The sequence below is a fragment of the Mustela nigripes genome, chromosome 11 (genome assembly GCF_022355385.1).
Source record: "Mustela nigripes isolate SB6536 chromosome 11, MUSNIG.SB6536, whole genome shotgun sequence".
NCBI classification, from domain to species: Eukaryota; Metazoa; Chordata; class Mammalia; order Carnivora; family Mustelidae; genus Mustela; species Mustela nigripes.
In genome coordinates, this window is record NC_081567.1 from 16,083,215 (window position 1) to 16,101,948 (window position 18,734).

The 18,734-nt window shown below is 49.8% G+C and overlaps 2 protein-coding genes across 11 annotated transcripts in view; both read right to left on the reverse strand.

Annotated features, from left to right (window-relative positions):
• Positions 1-2,596: 2,596 nt before the first annotated feature.
• Positions 2,597-6,253, reverse strand: TMEM265 (transmembrane protein 265). 2 transcript variants are annotated; one of them, XM_059414893.1, is made up of 3 exons: positions 5,772-6,253; positions 4,588-4,758; positions 2,597-3,081 (listed from the first exon to the last, which is right to left on the reverse strand). In XM_059414893.1, the coding sequence occupies exons 2-3, from the start codon at positions 4,753-4,755 to the stop codon at positions 2,920-2,922; spliced, it is 330 nt and encodes a 109-aa protein (XP_059270876.1). In that variant the 5' UTR covers positions 4,756-4,758; positions 5,772-6,253; the 3' UTR covers positions 2,597-2,919. The 2 variants fall into 2 exon arrangements, with proteins under 2 accessions (XP_059270876.1, XP_059270875.1); XM_059414892.1 differs by lacking the exon at positions 5,772-6,253 and adding an exon at positions 5,466-5,721.
• Positions 6,254-6,356: 103 nt separating this feature from the next.
• SRCAP (Snf2 related CREBBP activator protein) overlaps positions 6,357-18,734 on the reverse strand; it is a 32,586-nt gene continuing 20,208 nt past the window's right edge. For 8 of the 9 annotated variants that reach the window (XM_059414879.1, XM_059414878.1, XM_059414881.1 and 5 more), the window contains 9 exons: positions 15,626-15,891; positions 15,287-15,489; positions 12,402-12,571; positions 12,072-12,268; positions 11,868-11,982; positions 11,294-11,413; positions 9,778-9,972; positions 9,539-9,622; positions 6,357-9,426 (listed from right to left, as the gene is read on the reverse strand). In XM_059414879.1, coding sequence (XP_059270862.1) covers positions 6,754-9,426; positions 9,539-9,622; positions 9,778-9,972; positions 11,294-11,413; positions 11,868-11,982; positions 12,072-12,268; positions 12,402-12,571; positions 15,287-15,489; positions 15,626-15,891 — 4,023 coding nt within the window. In that variant the 3' untranslated portion in view covers positions 6,357-6,753. The remainder of the gene's footprint in view (positions 9,427-9,538; positions 9,623-9,777; positions 9,973-11,293; positions 11,414-11,867; positions 11,983-12,071; positions 12,269-12,401; positions 12,572-15,286; positions 15,490-15,625; positions 15,892-18,734) is intronic. The other variant, XM_059414883.1, reaches the window with a different exon arrangement.

An 18,734-nucleotide genomic window follows, 5' to 3' on the forward strand; every position in this document is an offset into this window, starting at 1 on the left:
TGGGGCGGGCGCCGCTGTCCCCTTCCTGGCGCCACTGTCCCCAGCCGCTCCTTGGGAAGTTGGCATTCTGGCCCCAAGGGGGTGCTTTCGGGGGCCGCGTCCCGCTCTGGTCTCGGAGCCCGCGGCCTGGGCCTCCAGCTTGCCCCTGAGCGGCCCTGGACGACGCGTGGCCCGTCCCCCAGCGGGGCTGCCCGGGTCCCTGGACACCTCCCGAGCGCGCGCCAGCTGGGGCCCCACACTGCCCAGTCCTCTACCGGCGCCTCCCGTAAGCCTCGGGAGTAGCGCTCCGTTCCCAGCCCGGCGACGGAGGTCCTGCCGGCAGCGACTCGCCTCTTAAGACTTTAGTGCCCCGCTCAGCCCCGGCATTCACGGGCTCGTTCCGTGCAGACGCGCCGAGCGTCCTACGCTAAACTCCGCGGCGGGGCCGGAGGGAGGCCGTGCCCTCGTGGAGATCCCGTTCCCGCAAGAGGCCCAGGAGGAATCCTGTCCTTCTAACAACTGTCTTAGAAAGGGCACTTGGGGATCACAACCCTGTAAGAGGAAAACGAATCCAAGTAACTTTGGAGCAGAGCACTTCGACTTCACACCACCAATCTAAAGACCAACAATGGCAAAGAAAACTTGAACTTCACTTAGTAGGCTTATCGTTTGTTATTATAATGGGATTATTCAGAAATTGAGCAAGTGAATATATTGTTATACTTAAATAGATTTGCAAGTGAACAACATTCTTAATACGGGACGATGGAATTTGAGATGGGAAACGGAGAGAAAGACTTACGACTGATTGAAATTGGAGGTATGATTTTAAACATAGATCTAAAAATAGATATATTTTCTAGCTCTAACCTCTGAAAGGGCCTAGAAGCAGTCACATCTCAGGAGAATGAGGACCGCTAGTCTAGATACTGATTTCAACGTGACAGGCCCCAGTTCAAGGAACCAGGACTTCTTGGGAGAAATGACCAATTCCCAGGCTGGAGCAGAGAAAGTGTAAGATGAGCCTGGAATAATTTGTGCCAGAAAGCAAGTGAAGAAATGTGGGGACTTATCAGGACAAAAGAACTAGGCTGATGCGATTTCCACTGGTCAAAATCGGAAACAAAAAGAATAATGAGGGCCATGAGGGAGTCTTCTAATGTTCTATTCACCTAGGTGATTATACAGATGAGTTTATATGAAACATTCACCAAGCCACACACTTAAGATCTGTGCACTTTACTTCATGTAAATTATACTCCAACCAAGTATTTTAAAAGGATGACAGTAATGGATAAAACAAATTGAACTAAAAAACAATCTGAGGGTCCCTGGGTGGCTCAGTGGGTTAAGCCACTGCCTTTAGCTCAGGTCATGATCTCAGGGTCCTGGGATCGAGTCCCGCATTGGGCTCTCTGCTCGGCAGGGGAGCCTGCTTCCTCCTCTCTCTCTGCCTGCCTCTCTGCCTACTTGTGATTTCTCTCTGTCAAGTAAATAAATAAAATCTTTAAAAAAAAAAAACAAAAAACAATCTGAGACCATACTGACACTAAAAACTGTAAGTAAGAATTTAGGAATGGGGCGCCTGGGTGGCACAGTGGGTTAAGGCCTCTGCTTTTGGCTCGGGTCATGATCTCAGGGTCCTAGGATGGAGCTCCAAGTCAGATAATGGCTAAACCGTTAACAAAGTCATATAATGGGATACTCTACAGTATGACGACAACTACAGCTACACCAAATATTGACGAATCTCACCAACAATATTAAGTCATAGAAGTCGAACATAAAAAGATACATAGGACTCCATTTAGATAGTGCTCAAATGCAGGCAGAACTAAACCCCACTGTCAGAAGTCAGAATGCTGGTGCCTGTGGGAAAAAGGACGGAGTAGTGATTGGGAGGGGTCTGTCGACAGGTGGTTCGGGAGCGCTCTTCACGTTCAATTTCTTGACTGAATGATGGTTTTCAGATGTTGGCTTTGTGTTACCTTAAAAGCTATGTATTCCTTTTGGATATTTTCCTACATATATGATATGCTTCACAATTTGAAATATGTTTAATCGCTTCTTGGCCTTTTGTTTAAGATCAGGAGGTGTAAAATGTGTTTAAAATATTACTGGGAGGGCCCAAGATAAAGGATATAAAAATCCATGGTAATCCTACAGACTTTCACATCCAGGGCAGAGATTCCCCTGCTGCTGCCATCCCGTTCATTCCTCTCTCAACTCTGGAACCAAAGGCTCTGAGTTCAATGCCAGCTCAGAATCTCACTAGCTGTAGGACCTTGGGGGCCGGCTTCCTCAACTATAAAATGAAGAGTGAAAACACTCTCACTGAGTGGCTGTGAGGGGTGAAGGAGTTAAGTAACAGAAAGTGCTTACGAACACAGCTTGGAATGTAGGAAGCACTCCATAAATACAGGAGCAGCTGCTCCTTGTCTTATCTGGCCGCAGGGGCTCTCTGTTGATGTGCAAGGGAGAAGCTGGGTTCTTTCCAAGGGAAACCCTCTTGCAGCTCCTAAGTAAGGAAATGCAGACTTTTGCCATCAGTCAGGTGTCGGTCTGGCTCTCGCCAAGGGCCAGGGGAAAGTAGGGGAAGAACAATTAGACAGAAGCATTTCACCGCTAAAAAAGATTTTTATTACAAAACAAAGTCTAATAAAATCAGGCCTGGTCTTCAACCCCACCTCTGGGTCGAGGCCCCTAGGATGTAGCAGGCTGGGGGATGGTGGGCACTGAAAGAACAGAGCAGGCTGGCCTCCCCTCGACAGTTTTAGCTGCTGCCCCCTTTTAGAAAGGTCTAGAAGAGCTCTTCCAAAGCCTTTTGAGAGAGGCATCATCCTTCCAGCCAGGAAGGACCACTGCTGGCCTCAGACGCTAGCAATGCCGCACTGCAGGATCCAGGAGGTCTTGCTGACTCTCAGCAGAGGCCACCCAGGGTCACTCAGCCTGGGCGATGGCATAGGAGAGCAGCCACAGAAGCAGGGGGCCCAGAATGAGGACAGCAAACCAGACAGCAAAGCTGGCCAGGATGAAGTTCCGGGCCCGGGCCCCCCAGTGCACTGCCTCCTCGAACCGGCCGGCCTTATGCCGCTCTTCTGCCTGCGGGGGCAGGTTTTTGGTTAGGTTCTTCCCCAAAGAGCCCACTGTCCCATACCAATCCTCCATCCTTGTAATGGCTCAAAACCTGACACCCAAACCCCCTGAAATAAAATGGCTTTTCCCTTTCCAACGTCTATTTCTCATGCCTCCTCTACAAAGTAAGGTTTCTACTCAGCTCTGTGTAAGCTTCCAAGTAGCCATTGTTAGCTCACAAGATCACGGATGGGAAAGTCCTTTTCAAACCTTTTATCCCCAATCTTTTTCTACTCATCCCACATTCATTCAGAATTTGGAATCCTTGGCAAGAAACCGAGAGATATCTTGGAGTCTTTCCCTCCCGTCAGCCAAACACCACCCCCTTCTCATTAGCCCAATGGGCCTCATCATTTTACTAAGAATTCTTTTTTGATATGATGAAGCCAGAAAGTCTCAAGGTCATAAGAATACAGTTTCTGATTATTAAAATAAAACCAGGATTGAGAAAATTCCCATGTGACACTTAAGTTGCCTGTGTGGCCATTCAAAAGGTGCATGTGGGGGCACCTGGATGGCTCAGTCCGTTAGGCGCCTGCCTTTGGCTCAGGTCCTGATCCCAGAGTCCTGGGATCCAGCCCCACCTCAGGCTCCCTGCTTCCCCCTCTCCCACTCCCCCTGCTTGTGTTCCCTCTCTCGCTGTCTCTGTCAAATAAATAATAAAATCTTAAAAAAAAAAAAAAAGGTAAACATGCAGTTTCGGTTAGGTGTTTGGAAATGGTGGAGCCCTCTAAAAAACCCCACAGCTTCTTCCTAACTGCTATAGATTGCTCTAATCACTGCTCAACTGCCTCCAGTCCTGCCCCTTCCAACCCACTCTCCATGTAGGCCTTAGAACACAAACCTGACCATGTCACTCTCCTCTGCAAGGTCTTTAAAGTACTCCTCAGTACTTTCTTTTTAAAAATATTTTATTTATTTGACAGAGATCACAAGTAGGCAGAGAGGCAGGCAGAGAGAGAGGAGGAAACAAGCTTCCTGCTGAGCAGAGAGCCCACTTGGGAGGCCCTTGGGAGTCTGGGCCCTCTGGCTTCATCTTCACCATTCCTCACTGGTCCAGTCGTGGGCAACGAGGAGCCCAGGCCTTTGCACACACTGCTCCCTTTACCTGGAATGCCCTTTCAGCCCTTAGTCACTCATCCTTTAAGGCTACCTTCCTGTCTCCTACTCTACATACACAGGTACGTAATCACACATATATATCCGCCCTTGCTTCCAGAATACCTTGTGTTTCCCCATCACAATACTGATGAGCTACATTTCATTAATTACCCATGTTCACAGCTCTCTCTTTCATTAGACTGTGGCACTCACTCTGAGGGCCAGAAGCAGGTCTCATTTCTGACACCAGGCCCGGAGCCAAGCTGTGACAAGTACTTAGCAGCTGTGTGATCAGTGTACATAGATCAAATACGCTAAACCATCACCTGACTACACCCACCCCTCTGCTCCCACAGGAATCGCACTCCTCACCTTGATGGCAAACACGAGGGCCACAACTCCCAGACAAGAGCAGCCACAGATAATGCTAGTAGCTGCCAAGTAGCGGAGGCGGAGCCAGCAGCAGCGGACGGGGGATGGAGGGTGGGCAGCTTCCAGGTTGCTCACCAAGGTGTCCACTGCCTTCTCCTCGTCCTCCATCACCTGTGGGCGACAGTCAAGGTACTTGTAAGCCCAACAACTGAGCCACTGGCCTGGGTCGTCAGACTCCGCCCCTCTCTCTGCTGTGTCCTCGTGACCTAGCCCAACTCTCAGGAATGCTGCCGTACTGGGGAATTCCTCTCATGACTCACAGACCAAGAGAGGAAACGTTCCGCCGGAATCCTTTTTTCTCAGCCTAAGATTCTGAGTGTTTCAAGGGAAGCCGGCACAAACGTAGCATTGTCTGTATTGCTTAACTGTTTTGACAAGCAGGGAAAAACAAAATGACAGGTGCACACACTGACAAGCAGAAGCCCAGAATCTCAAAAGCTGGTAGGAACCAGACTCCACCAATCAGTGACTTTAAACTGTATTTCAAAGGGTCTTAGCATTCTCTGAAGTCCCTCAAAAGCTGCTCGTGAGTATGAGGAAGGGCTCACGGAACGGCCCCCGAGCCCTGCCCCCCACTTCAAGCACAGCAGCGTCTCACGTGAAAGCAGAGTGGATGAGGACACAGAGATGGGAGAAGGCAGGGGCAAGGACCCCTCTAAGCTGTCTTCTTGGCTGAGGCAGGGGACTTCAGTCACAGCAGACCTCCCCAAACGGCCTCCTTTGCTAGGCTCACTCCCGGCTGCCTCTTTGCCCCATCGTAACCCGGGCCACCCAATGTATTCAGAGCAGCGCCATGACCTCATAGCCCACACAGAAACCTGCATAATGATGCTTCATCATCTCTCCTCTCCCTAACTTCTCAGCCCCTCCGAGCTGCGGCGGCCAGCCACCTTGCCACCCGCATCTCCCACCATCCGCGACAGCCTGGACAAAATGGAGCCTCGCGGTTCTCTGAACACAAGCAACAAGCGTTCGGGTGACAGGAGGCAAGATAAGCAGAGCCAAAGACTCTCGGCCACGCAGCTGCAGGACGGGAAGTGAGGAAAGAACTGATGTGCTGAACACAGACACAGTCATTAGGAGAGGGTTCAGGAAACATAAAAAAAACGAGCAGCGGCTCTTACCTGGCTGTGGGCCTCGAGGGACTGCGGAGTTTCGTTCGGCTCCTGCCTCTGGTTGGATTTGGCTTGGGTGGAGATGGAGCTGACTCAGGTCTCCAAGCCAAGCCCGGGGGTGGGGGTGGGTGGCCAGCCACCACCCAAAAGGCCCCAGGAGCTCGGAAAGGGGTGTGGCTGACTCAAACTAGTTTGGCTAGATGGAGGAGAGCAAAGACAGGGAACGGAGCGACTGAAGGTCGGATGCCTGCCTTCTGGAAAAGGAGTGAAAGCCCCTGAACAAGAGGGGTGAAAGCAGGGACAAGTCCGAGCCATCAGAAAGCTCTGAGTGAAGGTCCAGGAACTAATGGAATAGGAGGAGAGAAAAAAGTGGGAGTTGGAGTGACTCAAAACTGAAAATTTAGGGAAAGGCACCCTACCAGATCAGATTTGCCAATCTTTCCTCCTCTTGCAGGATTTCTGCCTCAAAGACACATAATTCTGGGTTAGGGATCAGGTACTAGGGTTTTGGCAAGAACGAGAAGAAGCAAACGATGCCCAAGTTCCCACCCAACCCTCCACCAGACCAGAAAATCAGAAGCCTCCTTACGCGGATGCTCATACAGAAACTAAGTTTATTATTTTTTCTTCTTAAAAAAAAAAGAAAAAAAAAAAAAAAAAACCTCATGGTAGAGAGAAGCCCCTCCCCCTTCCCCTAAGGGCGGGGCCGTGAAAGATAGCTGGGGAATCAAGTACAGGGGGTGGGGACAGACTATCTTGCCACCCTTAACACTGCCCAGCCACGTGGGGTGGAAGGGAAGGGGTATGTGAAGAGCCCCATTTCCATGACAACCAGTCGCCTACCCCCTACTTTGGTGGGAAGAAGGGAGAGGCCCCTATGTCTCCCGGGAGGCTTTCCCCCTCAAGACTTCAAGTAGTGGTTAACAGAGTCAGGCCTGGTTGCGGAGGGAGGGGGGCCGTGGCGGAAAGCCTAGGTGGAGGGGCAGCCCACTCACGTCTTGGCCTTGCGGCCTCTGTGACTAACGGCAGGGCCAGTCAGATGGGGAGGGGCACTGCTGCGCAGAACGCGCTGGTCCCCTTGGCTGGCGGCCCCACCGAGGCGGCGCGGGCCAGGCCGGCGTCGTGGGGTCCCGTCCCCTTCCTCCTCCTCACCTGAGGCTTCAGCCTCAGACTCCTCTACTGAACCCTCAGGTCCCAGGGGACTTGGAGGTTGTAGGCGGCCCCGCTTTGCCAGCCCAGGACCGCCGCCAACTGGGGCCCCTGCCCGTTTGCGAGGCACCTTCTCAGTCTCTAGCGGGGGCACTAGAGACCCTGGCCGCAGGCGGGTGGAGCGCAGTTTTGGAGCTAGCGAGACCGCAGGAGGTGTCAATTCCAGCCCGCCCGGCCCACTCTCTGCTAAATCCAGGTCATCCTGAATCACAGCCACCACCATGGACCCTTCGCTCTTCCGCGCCCGCATTCCTTCCGCTTCAAGCCGCAAGCGGGCCAGGCGGGTGAGGGGGCGGCTTCCGTCCTCGTCAGAGGAACTGCCCTCACTCTCCCCCTGGCCCTGGGGTTGCCGCCGCCTCCCCAAGCCACAGCTCTCAAGGACTGAAGAGCTGTCACGGTCCAACACAGGGAGCTGGCTGGGCCGAGGTGATGGTGGATTCTTGGGAGGTCGGCCCCGCTTCCGCTTGGGTGGGGATGTTGAAATGGTGAGATTGGTGACAGTGTTGGCGACAGTAGCAGTGGGACAGGCTAGGAGTGGTGGGAGTGGTGGCAGGGGAGGTGGCAGCGGGAGTGGCTGTGTCCGGCTCTCTAAGCTGCCATCCCCTGGAGAGGAAATGGTCCCAGGAACGGGCAAATCTCGGGCCTTAGGGGGCCGCCCACGCCTTCTTTTCTCCACAGGTGATAGGATGAAGGGCTCTCGTCTGTGAACCGGCGGGGCTCCGAGAGGCTGGGGCCCAGGACTGAGCTGGGGTCCCATGACAGGCTCCGCCACAATAAGGGTCTCAGCCCCAGGGACTGGGTCAGCCCCGTTGGTCTTTCCCTTAGAGGCGGATGAAGGTACCTCATCCACCCCTCGCCCAACATCTGCCGGAGACCTGTTCTTCTTGGGGGGCCTCCCCCTCCGACGCTTCACAGCTGGAGGGGTGATGGCAAGCAGTGCCCTGTCTCCATTCTCTGGGCTGCCCCCACCAGTCACCCCCAGCTCAATGCGACGGCGAGCTATGAAGGGCTGCTGGGTTGGGGTGGGCAGTGCGGATGGGGGGGCCGCTTCACAGGGCCCACTGGCGGGAGGTGAGGATTCCGGCCCCGACATGCTGCGGGCAGACGGGCTTCCCGGGCTGGCGCCCGTCTCAGACACGCCAGGCACTAGGGAGCTGGCAGGTCCCCGCTGCTGTCGCCGCCGCCTCACCAATTCCTTCTCCTCGACCACGGTCACCAGCCGTCCCGGCAGCTTGCGGAGCACTTTGGGGCCTGGAGGCTGCCCTGGCCGACCAGCCCCCTGACCCCTAATTTCTACATCGGCACTGGTGCGACGCCGAGGGGGCCGGGCAGGTGAAGGACTCTCAGGCGAGGAGGTGGCGGAGGATGAGGTGGATGGGGCTGCGACCTCTGGTGAAACAAGTTCCTGGGGCTTCTCTGGGCTGGAGGTTGGGGTCTGGGCCTCCATCAGCTCTTCTGAGCTCTTGTCAACCTCCACTGGCTCCGGAAGTAGCTCATCAGATGCTCCTGAAGGTGGGAGATCCAGCCCATTGCTCTCACTCAGACACGAGGGCACCTCCTCACCGTCAGGCAGCACTGTGAGGTCGGTCCCCTCAGCAGGCTCTGGAACTTCCTGCTCTTGACCGTTGGGGACGCTGTCAGCCTCCAGGGTTGGGCTAGGTGCAGAAGAGGCGAGAGAAAGGTTCTTCTCTGATATAGGCAGGATCTCAACAGCAACTGGCAACAGATCCTTAGGGGGCACAAGAGGAAGCGGGGACGTCTCGGAACTGGCCAAGTCAGCCAGCTCCGGGGACTCGGTAGATGCCAATGCTTGTGCACACAGCTCTGTCTCAGGCCCCAAGCCCAAGGAGAGGTTGGTGACTGGCGGGGAGACGGGCACAGAAGGCAGACCAAGCAGGAGAGGGGAGGAAGGAGTTGAGAGAGAAGTTTGGGTGGGAGGGGGCGTATGAGCTGGCGGAGGGGTGCAGGCAGGAGGAGGGGCACAGGCAGAAGAACAAGAGGGAGGAATCGGTGAAGGAGGCAGTGGGGGAGAAGGCAAGACAGGAGCAGGAAGCATGGTTATTGGACTGGGGGCCGGAATTGGAACAGGGATTGGGGCCGGAATTACAGCAGGAGCTGAAGCTGGAGTGGGTCGAGGCCTAGGTGCTGGCCGGGGAACTCTCTCCCTGGCAGGGCTGCAGCGTGGGGTTGTGGAAGTGCTGCGGGTATGATGGGTGGATGTGACAGGAGTGTGGTTTGCCCCTTGAGTCTCAGCCCGGGCTCCACGAAGACGCTCACTGACGCGAGTCCCTGGCCTTTCAGGGGCCTTGGCCTTCTTACTGCGCCGGTGACTGCCTCCACCAGTCCCACAGGAAACCTCATCCCCAGCCCCTGGCCCCTCCTCCTCCTCTTGGGGTAGGCGGAACACCTCCTCCTTGGCTTGGTCCAGATCCTTGCGGGCAGCTTCCACTTGTTCCTACCAACAAGAGAGCCCAAATGGTGGGCGGTCAGAGGGAGGCAAGCAGGGTCAGGAGTGGGTAGAAAGCAGCCGCTTCTCACTTCCATCCCCACCTTCTAGAAATACTCACTTCTGCTTGCTTGAGCTCCTCTCGGCTCACCTCCTCCAGTGAAGCTTCCAGGAATTTCATGGCGTAGCGCTCAATGGGGGTCAGCTGTGGGAAGAAACAGTGGTAATCAACAACATAAGGACTTGATAACCAGGGCCCGATAGCCTTATTTTCACCAGAGAAGACAGGAGGAGGATCACAAGGCCCAGAGGAAGAAGCTGTGAAGGGTGAGGTTGAGAACTAGTGGGTCCAACACTGACCTGTTCTACAAGGGCAGCGATTTCTTGCTCAGCTCGGGACATCTCTTCATCCTCAGCCCCAGGCCGGCTGGCCTCCTCTCCCTCACCAGCAGGAAACCCATCATTCTCATTGAATTCTGCAAGCTCAGCCACCTGTTCGGCCTTGGCCTGGGTGGCTGCACGGATATCCTCTTCATCCTCTGCCCGACACAGTGCCTGCAAAGGTGTGGGGAAGAAAAACCAGGAGAATTAAAGAATTCTACATCCCGTGGTTTGATTCAGACAAAAATCTGAGGCCACATTTATACCAAACCAGGTATATAACTGAACTCAACTCCCTTCTGAGCCCTCGAAGTTATCAAAGCAATGCGATATTCCACATAGGATAAACTAGATCTCACTTGGAAGCCCACTAGTGAGAAAGCATCTGTTTTAAAAACCTCTAGCTCCACTTCCTTTTCCATTCAAGTCCACCTTCTGTCTTCTTAAGAGAACAGTCCCAGAAAGCTGTAATTACAAAAAATCCCTAACTCTTTTTTGCACTGAGATACCGCTTGACAACAGACTAAGCACCTCTGGTTTTTTCCCGTGATGAATAGCCAGAAAGCACACACTGAAGTCACCGAGGAACACAACCTAGAGTGCGTGCAGGGAAAAGCACCTCCGTACTGTACCTTATAGTTCCCAACATCTACCTCTGAAAAAATACAAATTCCCAGCCTTTGCCCCCCCAAAATCATAACTTAGTAGATTCTCAGATGGGGTCCCAGGAATCAATCCTTTAAAAAGCTCTTTAGGATCACCTGGCTGGCTCAGTCAGTAGAGCACACGACTCTTAACCTCAAGGTCGTGAGTTCATCGAGCCCCACACTGGGCGTGCAGCCTACTTAAAACAAATTAAAATAAAAAGCCAAAAGGTTCCCCAAATGAGTCTACTATGTATCAATCAGTATCTGGAAAACAAGAGGTCACACCACACACAAAGCACTTCTTACGTCCACTATTCCATTTTATCTTGTTACTTCCTTCCCATTAGCAGTTCAGAAAGGTGAAAAGCAAGATTCCAGGCTCAGAAGATGAAGCTGACTTGGCTTAACAAACACAGCTAGTAAGAGGTCCTATTAGAATTCAAACAAGTGGGGCGCCTGGGTGGCTCAGTGGGTTAAGCCGCTGCCTTTGGCTCAGGTCATGATTCCAGGGTCCTGGGATCAAGCCCCGCATCGGGCTCTCTGCTCAGCCGGGAGCCTGCTTCCTCCTCTCTCCCTCTGCCTGCCTCTCTGCCTACTTGTGATCTCTGTCAAATAAATAAATAAATCTTATTTAAAAAAAAAAGAAAAGAAAAGAAAAGAAAATTCAAACAAGTAACTGAGGATTCCAAATCCTTTCTTCTATGAAATCTTATGAGCCAATAAGCAATCTACTCACAACTCCTAAAGGCCACCAGTCATTCGGGAAGCAGCAGAAATGTTCTTTCGCCCCAGACAGCCCACACCTTAACTATTCGCTCTACTCCAGAGAATGCGGGCTCTTTTCTCACCTGCTCCAGGATATGGGTCTGCTTGCTGGCTACAGTCTCTTCCTCCTCTTCCGGGGCAGAGGGTACAGATGAGCCAGACGGCTCTTCCAGGGGCATATCAAACAGCTCTCGGATGGTCTGCTTTGGAGAGAAGAGAGGGAAGTGTCAGAGCCAATGGAATGCTGGACCCAAGTCTACTATGAAATAAGAGCTCTTAGAAATAATCAGGAATGCCACTAGTTGAAGAGGCAGATCTGTGGAGAACAAAGCATCTTATTTACTTATTTTTGTTAAAGATTTACTGTCTAACTGTTCTAATACATCCAGCATTTATCTCAGAGAAAAAAAGAGAGCGAGCGAGCGCGCGGGCACTTGAGGGGAGGGGCACAAGGAAAGACTCTTTCAAGCAGACTCCCTGCTGACTGTGGAGCCCAGCGCACAACTCAACCCCAGGAGATCACAGCCTGAGCTGAAACCAAGAGTGGACGCGTAACAGCCTGAGCCACCCAGGTGCCCCAGAATCGACTTTCATGAGCAGGAGCAATCCCTACGGGCACAGCAGTTGTCTTCTGCATAGACTGGAAGATCTTAGTACCTGCTTAAAATAGGCTGTGGTGAAGTTGCCTCCCTCGATGGCCATGTCTCCCAGCATTCTCTTCTGATTTGCCTTTTTTAGGATGTTCTCCTCCACCGTCCGCTCACTGATAAGTCTACGGAGTGACAAAGGCGCCGTGTCAACTGCCAGAGTAATAAACCTACCAGTAAAGAGGCTGCAAAATGAGGGGAGAGTAGGCAATACCTGTAGATGTGGACATCTCGGGTCTGGCCAATTCGGTGACAGCGATCCTGGGCCTGAGCATCCATGGTGGGATTCCAGTCGCTGTCATAAAAAACAACAGTATCTGCTCCTGTCAGGTTCACCCCCACACCCCCACTCCGAGTTGAAAGGATGAAGCAGAATATGCGTTTGTCTGCATTGAATCGTTCCATCAAAGCCTAGAGAGAAAGAGAAAAGACTGTATCAGGAGACACGGCCACCCACACAGACCCAAGGCTTAGTGGGGCCCCTTCTGGAAAATGGAGACCGTAGCTGAGGTGAGCCTCAAAGGGCTGCAGATGTCCAGGTTACCTGTCTCTGTTCAACTCTAGTAGACCCATCCAGACGCAAGTAGAGGTGGCCATGGTAGGTGAGAAACTGTTCTAATACATCCAGCATCCGGGTCATCTGGGTGAATATGAGCACCCGGTGGCCCTCCGCCTTGAGCTGTCGCAACAGCACTGCCAATGTTTGCAACTTCCCTGACGAAAAATGAAGGGTATGGGGAGCTCGTTAGAAGCTGGAATAGGGAGAACACTTAGCACTCAAAGACTCTAGTTGAAAAATAATAAAAGCTTTAGCTGAGGGTTTCAATTAGCCTAAAAGATCAAAAATATTTAACTTTAGGGGTGCCTGGGTGGCTCAGTGGGTTAAAGCCTCCGCCTTTGGCTCAGGTCATGATTCCAGGGTCCTGGGATCAAGCCCCGCATCGGGCTCTCTGCTCAGCAGGGAGCCTGCTTCCTCCTCTCTCTCTCTGCCTGCCTCTGTCTACTTGTGATCTCTGTCAAATAAGTAAAAATATCTTAAAAAAAAAAAAAATTAACTTTAGGAGCGCCTGGGAGGCTCAGTGTCTGACTCTTGGTTTCGGCTTGGGCTATGATCTCAGGGTTGTGAGACGGAGCCCCGTGCTGGGCTCTACGCTCAGCGCAGAGTCTGCTTCAGATTCTTCCTCTCCCTTCTCATCCCCATACACATGCTCTCTAAAATAAGTTAATTTTTTTAAAGAATTTTATTTATTTATTTGATAGAGAGAGATCACAAGTAGACGGAGAGGCAGACAGAGAGAGAGAGGGAAGCAGGCTCCCCGCCGAGCAGAGAGCCTGATGCGGGACTTGATCCCAGGACCCTGGGATCATGACCCGAGACGAAGGCAGCGGCTTAACCCACTGAGCAACCCAGGCGCCCCAAGTTAATTAATATTTTTAAGTTAATTAATTTTTAAAAAAAGATTTTATTTATTTATTTGTCAGGGAAAGGGAGCACAAGCAGGCAAAGTGGCAGACAGAGGCAGAGAGAGAAGCAGGTTCCCCACTGAGCAAGATGCCAGATGTGGGACTCGATCCCAGGACCCTGAGATCATGACCTGAGCCGAAGGCAGCGGCTTAACCGACTGAGCCACCCAGGAATCCTTAATTAAATATTTATTTAAAAAAAATATATATATACATATATACATATATATTTTTTAACTTTATTTCCTTCTTTTATGGGATCCCCCTCTTCAGTCTGCGCCTGTCTAGGATCTACCTTCTATGTCTAACCGGGGGTAGGATAACATAAAGACCCTCAGGGGAAAAAAGGAAACCCTCAATGGTAAATGAACAGGAAGGAAATCTTTAAGGAGCTACTCTGAGTTGTGCCAGCTAAAACACACAACAGATTCACAGGACAGACATCAACAACATCCACTGGATGTATGACTTACATACAAGGATTGAAGATCCCTAAGATCATAACCATGGATAGAGGATCCTATGAGGTTATCTAATTCAATCTCCCATCAAACACAGAAATACCTTCTATAATGTTTCTGATGAAAAGTTTAAATGCTTTTAACAAAGACTTTCAATTTGTCTACTTACTCTAAATGGTTTCAAATGTTACAAAATTGTTTTTTTACTAAAATATTTCTTGAGCATATGTTAATAAAAATTTTGTTGTCTTACATTCTAAGGCCATTTACAAAATCTCCAAACATGTTACTGAAGAAACATCTCTGCTGGGTTGTTGCAGAAACAATTCACTACTGTCCAATAGATACTCTTGCATAATAGAACCTGACTTACACTGTAAACACCCTGGCAGAGATCCCTTGATCCAGGGAGGATAAGCCCCAATCCAACCCCAAAAGATAGATCATGACTGGTCTAAAAAAGCCATAGTTGGGGCGCTTGGGTGGATCAGTCGGTTAAGCCTCTCCCTTTGGCTCAGGTCATGATCCCAGGGTCCTGGGATCGAGCCCCACATCTAGCTCCTTGTTCAGCGGGGAGCCTGCTTCCCCCTTTCTCTCTCTGCCTGCCTCTCTGCCTACTTGTGACCTCTCTCTGTCAAATAAATAAATAAAATCTTTAAAAAACAAAAATAAAAAAGCCATAGTTCCTCTTTGCCATTTCCCTTTGTCAGAGATTATTCTAGGGATGGGCTTATTGCCCAAATTAAAGCAGTGCCCTATGAAGTGTCGTCAATGAGGAGAACTTTCTTCCCACCCCCCAAAGAGAGAAACTTGCTGAGAATATTTTCTCTCAAGCCCTGTTTCCTGCTCAGAGCACTGCTGTGCTCCCTGGAGTTGTGGCAGCCATGGTAGAACCACCAACAAATAAACATGAGAAGAAGAAGATGAAAGCTAAGGATGGGAGAGAGACCAGAAGGTCCTGCGTCCGCGAAAACATCAGTAAGCTGAACCGGCCATACACCACTATTCTCAGAATTTCTCAATAAATGCTCTTGTGGTTCAAGCCACTATTCAGTTTTACAATACTTGTAGCCAAATGCATTCTAACCAAAAAGATTCTAACCAAAGACAGGAAGATCCTTGTGTTTTCCTAAAACACAACTTACTATTTACTGTGCAGTCTTGTACCAACTTGCACCTTTCCCCATACATCTGAAAACTCTCTGCTGTGCTATCTTATTTGGCACCATATCCTAAGTGTAAAATACAACAGATACTCACAAAATAATTACCAAATGCATGAGTTAACACACCATTTTCAACTTTCATCGAAGTCAAATCCACGCATGTCAAGAATCCATCATAAGGTCTACATTTCTCCATCCTACCTATCAGCGTAGCCTGAAAAACTGGCTGATGTTTAATGAAACTCACAAAAATCAAGCTATAGCGTCCCTTTGATATAGTCTTTGCTACTCACAGTGGGGGAAAAGGTCTAGGGATCCTTACTGACCAATGAACTTACCACAGTCATACTGGATGAGCCTCAAGTCAGGGAACTGGGTGCGCATGTTGCACACAATACGGTGCAAAGGACGAGCCCGTGGCCAGAGCTCGCAGGCCAGTTGCTCTTGGAAGGCTGCCTGACGTGGAGCCAGCCAAGGAGGAGGGTGGCAGGCATGCAGGGAAGGGGGAGGCGCCTCCACAGGAGGCATGACAAAGATGAACCTGTGAAGGAAGAAGGCAAGCAGCATAAAAGATGGAACTCGGAAAGGCCCCAAAAGTGCACCTTCACCAGCCCTAACCACTATATCCACTCAGAGGCCCCAAGACCCGGTTCCCATTAGCACTTAGCCCTGCCAACCTCTCAATGATTTCTGACAGCTGGTCTAGTCGTTGCTGGGGAAACAGTACAGCCTGGCGGGCAGCCTCGGTATAAGTCCAAAAGGTGGGGTGGCTGGGGCCAGGAGAACGAGGGCCGATGGGGCTGGCAACAGGTTGGGGCAGGGTACAGAAATCCAGGACTTCAGTCCCATACACAGGTGCCAGGGCCCCATGAGCCTCACTAAGTTGGAAAATCCGTTCCAGGCGTTCAGACCGCTGCCGCTTCCGCTTTTCCTCCAGAGAGTCCTGGGGATGAGAGGAAAACACGCGCACACGCACGCACACACACGCACACGCACACGCACACAGAAAAAGTGATCAGTGTCCTCATAGAAAACCTGACCATTCATCCCAGAATTAAACATAACCTATGGAAACCACAGGATTCAAAACTACATTATGCTTTTAGTGGTTTTTTCCAAGCTGTCAATAATGAGAGTTACTCTTTTCATAATTTTATATGAAATAACTTCTCTGCAAAAAAACCCCGATCTTCCTTTATATGTTACCAAAACAGAATGCCTAAATATTCAAAACTAAGATCTGTATACTTAATAAGCTTATAAAATGGATGATTTCTGGGAATTTTCTTAAATAACACTTAAACTCCACAACATTCAAATTAATTTGGCTTTTAGAAGTGGACCCGAAACAATTATTGAAAGCCTTCCTCCAATCACTGACCAGGACAGAGTGGCTAATCAAATCCATGGGAGGTTTCACCCAGGAGCCATACTAGAATGGGGTAGAATTGGGAAAAGCTAATCAGACACCTGGGTTTCATCACCCTAAGAGAGAAAAGGGGAGGGCCCTGGCAGACAGGAAATTTGTAGGACTTTGACCCAGTCCTTTCCCATCACTAGCACTTCAAGTTTCACAGGCTAAAAAACTACCTCTTTTTTTGCAGCACTCACCACATTGTTTTACATCTGTATGAGTCTTTGACTAATATCTTCTATCCACGAAACTGCAACCATAACACAAACTGTATCTTACCTTGCTCACTATAATTACCCACTATCTAGCTCAGTTATCTGGCACCAAGCAGGCTCTCAATAAACAGCTGCTATGAGAATGAACAAATGAAGATGAACCCTAGGAGATGATCCTGAGAAAAAGCAATGTCCCAAATCTCCCTTCCTGTCTGCTCCCTTAAACTTGAGGCTCCTGGGGATCAAAGTGAAAAAGGAAAAAGCATCCCAGCAGAGCATGTCACTCTCAAAAGTAGTAGCAAAGGAGAAAATATCTGCATACCATGTATCTGAAAAGGTATTCGTATCCAGAATGTATCTTTCAAATCAGTACAATAACCCAATTAAAAAGGGCTGGCTCAGTTGGTAGAGCACAGTTTTGAAGAGATTTTATTTATTTATTTCTGAGAGATAGAGAGCGCCTGCACACGCGAAATCACAGGCAGAAGCAGAGAGAGAAGCAGGCTCCCTGGGGACCAAGAAGCCCGATGCAGGACTCGATCCCAGGACCCTGGGATCATGACCTGAGCGGAAGGCAGTGGCTTAACTGACTGAGCCACCCAGGTGTCCCTAGAGCATAGTTTTGATCTTGATCTCAGAGTTGTGAATTCAAGCCCCACACTGGGCATAGAATTTACTTAGAAAAAATAGTAATAAAAATAAATTTAAAAAAATTAAAAACACAAAGGATCTGAGTACCTAACATTTCTTCAAAGAAGATACACAAATGGCAAACCACCAAAAAGATGCTCAACATGACTGGCCATTAGGAAAACAGACCAAAACCACAAGATACCACTTCACACCCACTAGCACAGCTACAATCATAAAGACATAACAACAAGTGCTGGCAAAGATGTGGAGAACCTGGAACCCTTCTGTGCTGCCTGTGGGAATGTAAAGTGGTATCAGTGGTTATCGCCACTTTGGAAAACAGTTTGGTAACTCCTCAGTTAAACACAGTTACTATCCGACTCAGTAATTCTGCTCCTAGGCATATATCCAATATAACTGAAAACATATGAAGACAAAAAAAATCTTACAAGTGAACTTCAGGGCAGCATTATTCATAAGAGCCAAAACGTAGAAATATTCCAAACGTGTCCATCTACTGCTGAATAGACATATAAAATGTACTGCCACACAATGGAATGTTATTCAACAATAAAAAAACCAAAATGCCAACATATGCTACAACGTGGATGAACCTCAAAGACATTACGCTAAATGAACAAAGCCAGTCACAAAAGACCATATGCCATGATTCCATGGCAAAATCTAAAAAAACAGAAAAATTAGTGCTTGTCTAAAGTTAGAAGAGATGGAAGAGTTGGAAGATGACGGCTAAGGGTGTGGGGTTTCTTCTCAGGACCGTGAAAATATTTTCAAGTCGATAGCAGTGATGGTTGCAACCTATGTGAATATACTAAAAGCCACTCTTTACATGGGCAAACTGTGCGGTATGTGATCTTTATGACAAACTGCTTAAACAAAAAAAGTGCTTAAAAAAAAGTGTTGAGAAGCTTCTACAGGGGGTCATTAAGCGTCTGCCTTCGGCTCAGCTCATGATCCCAGGGTCCTGGTAGGACCTGCTTGGTGGGAGGCCTGCTTCTTCGTCTCCCACTCCCCTTGCTTGTGTTCCCTCTCTTGCGGTGTCTGTCAAATAAACAAAAACAAAATCTTAAAAAAAAAAAAGCCTCCACATACTTGCAGAGCAACCAGAATTTAGCACAGACCATGCAGCTGCCACTCTTGGGCTGGATCTAGCTCCCTTCTCTCTCCCTGCAGCAAGCCAGAGCAACCTGGCAGCATCAGGAAAAGGCCGCAAGGCGGAGTCAACGGCACGGACGGAGTGGGGGTCTGGGGCTGAAGAAAAAAATAAGCAGCAGCTCTGAATAAGCAGCAGCTCCCTTTATGTTAAAGGACCTGGAACAATTCACTAGATCTTTCTTCCTATTAGTTCTTGAATTACTTACTCGAATTTGAGCTACAAGTTTAAGTTAGGCAAAAATATGTATGGATCCGTACATGTAACAAAAAAAAAATGGGCCCACAAAATTCATGGAAGGACAAGAAACATAGCTCCTTTTACACTGTGGAGGTAAAACAAACCAACAA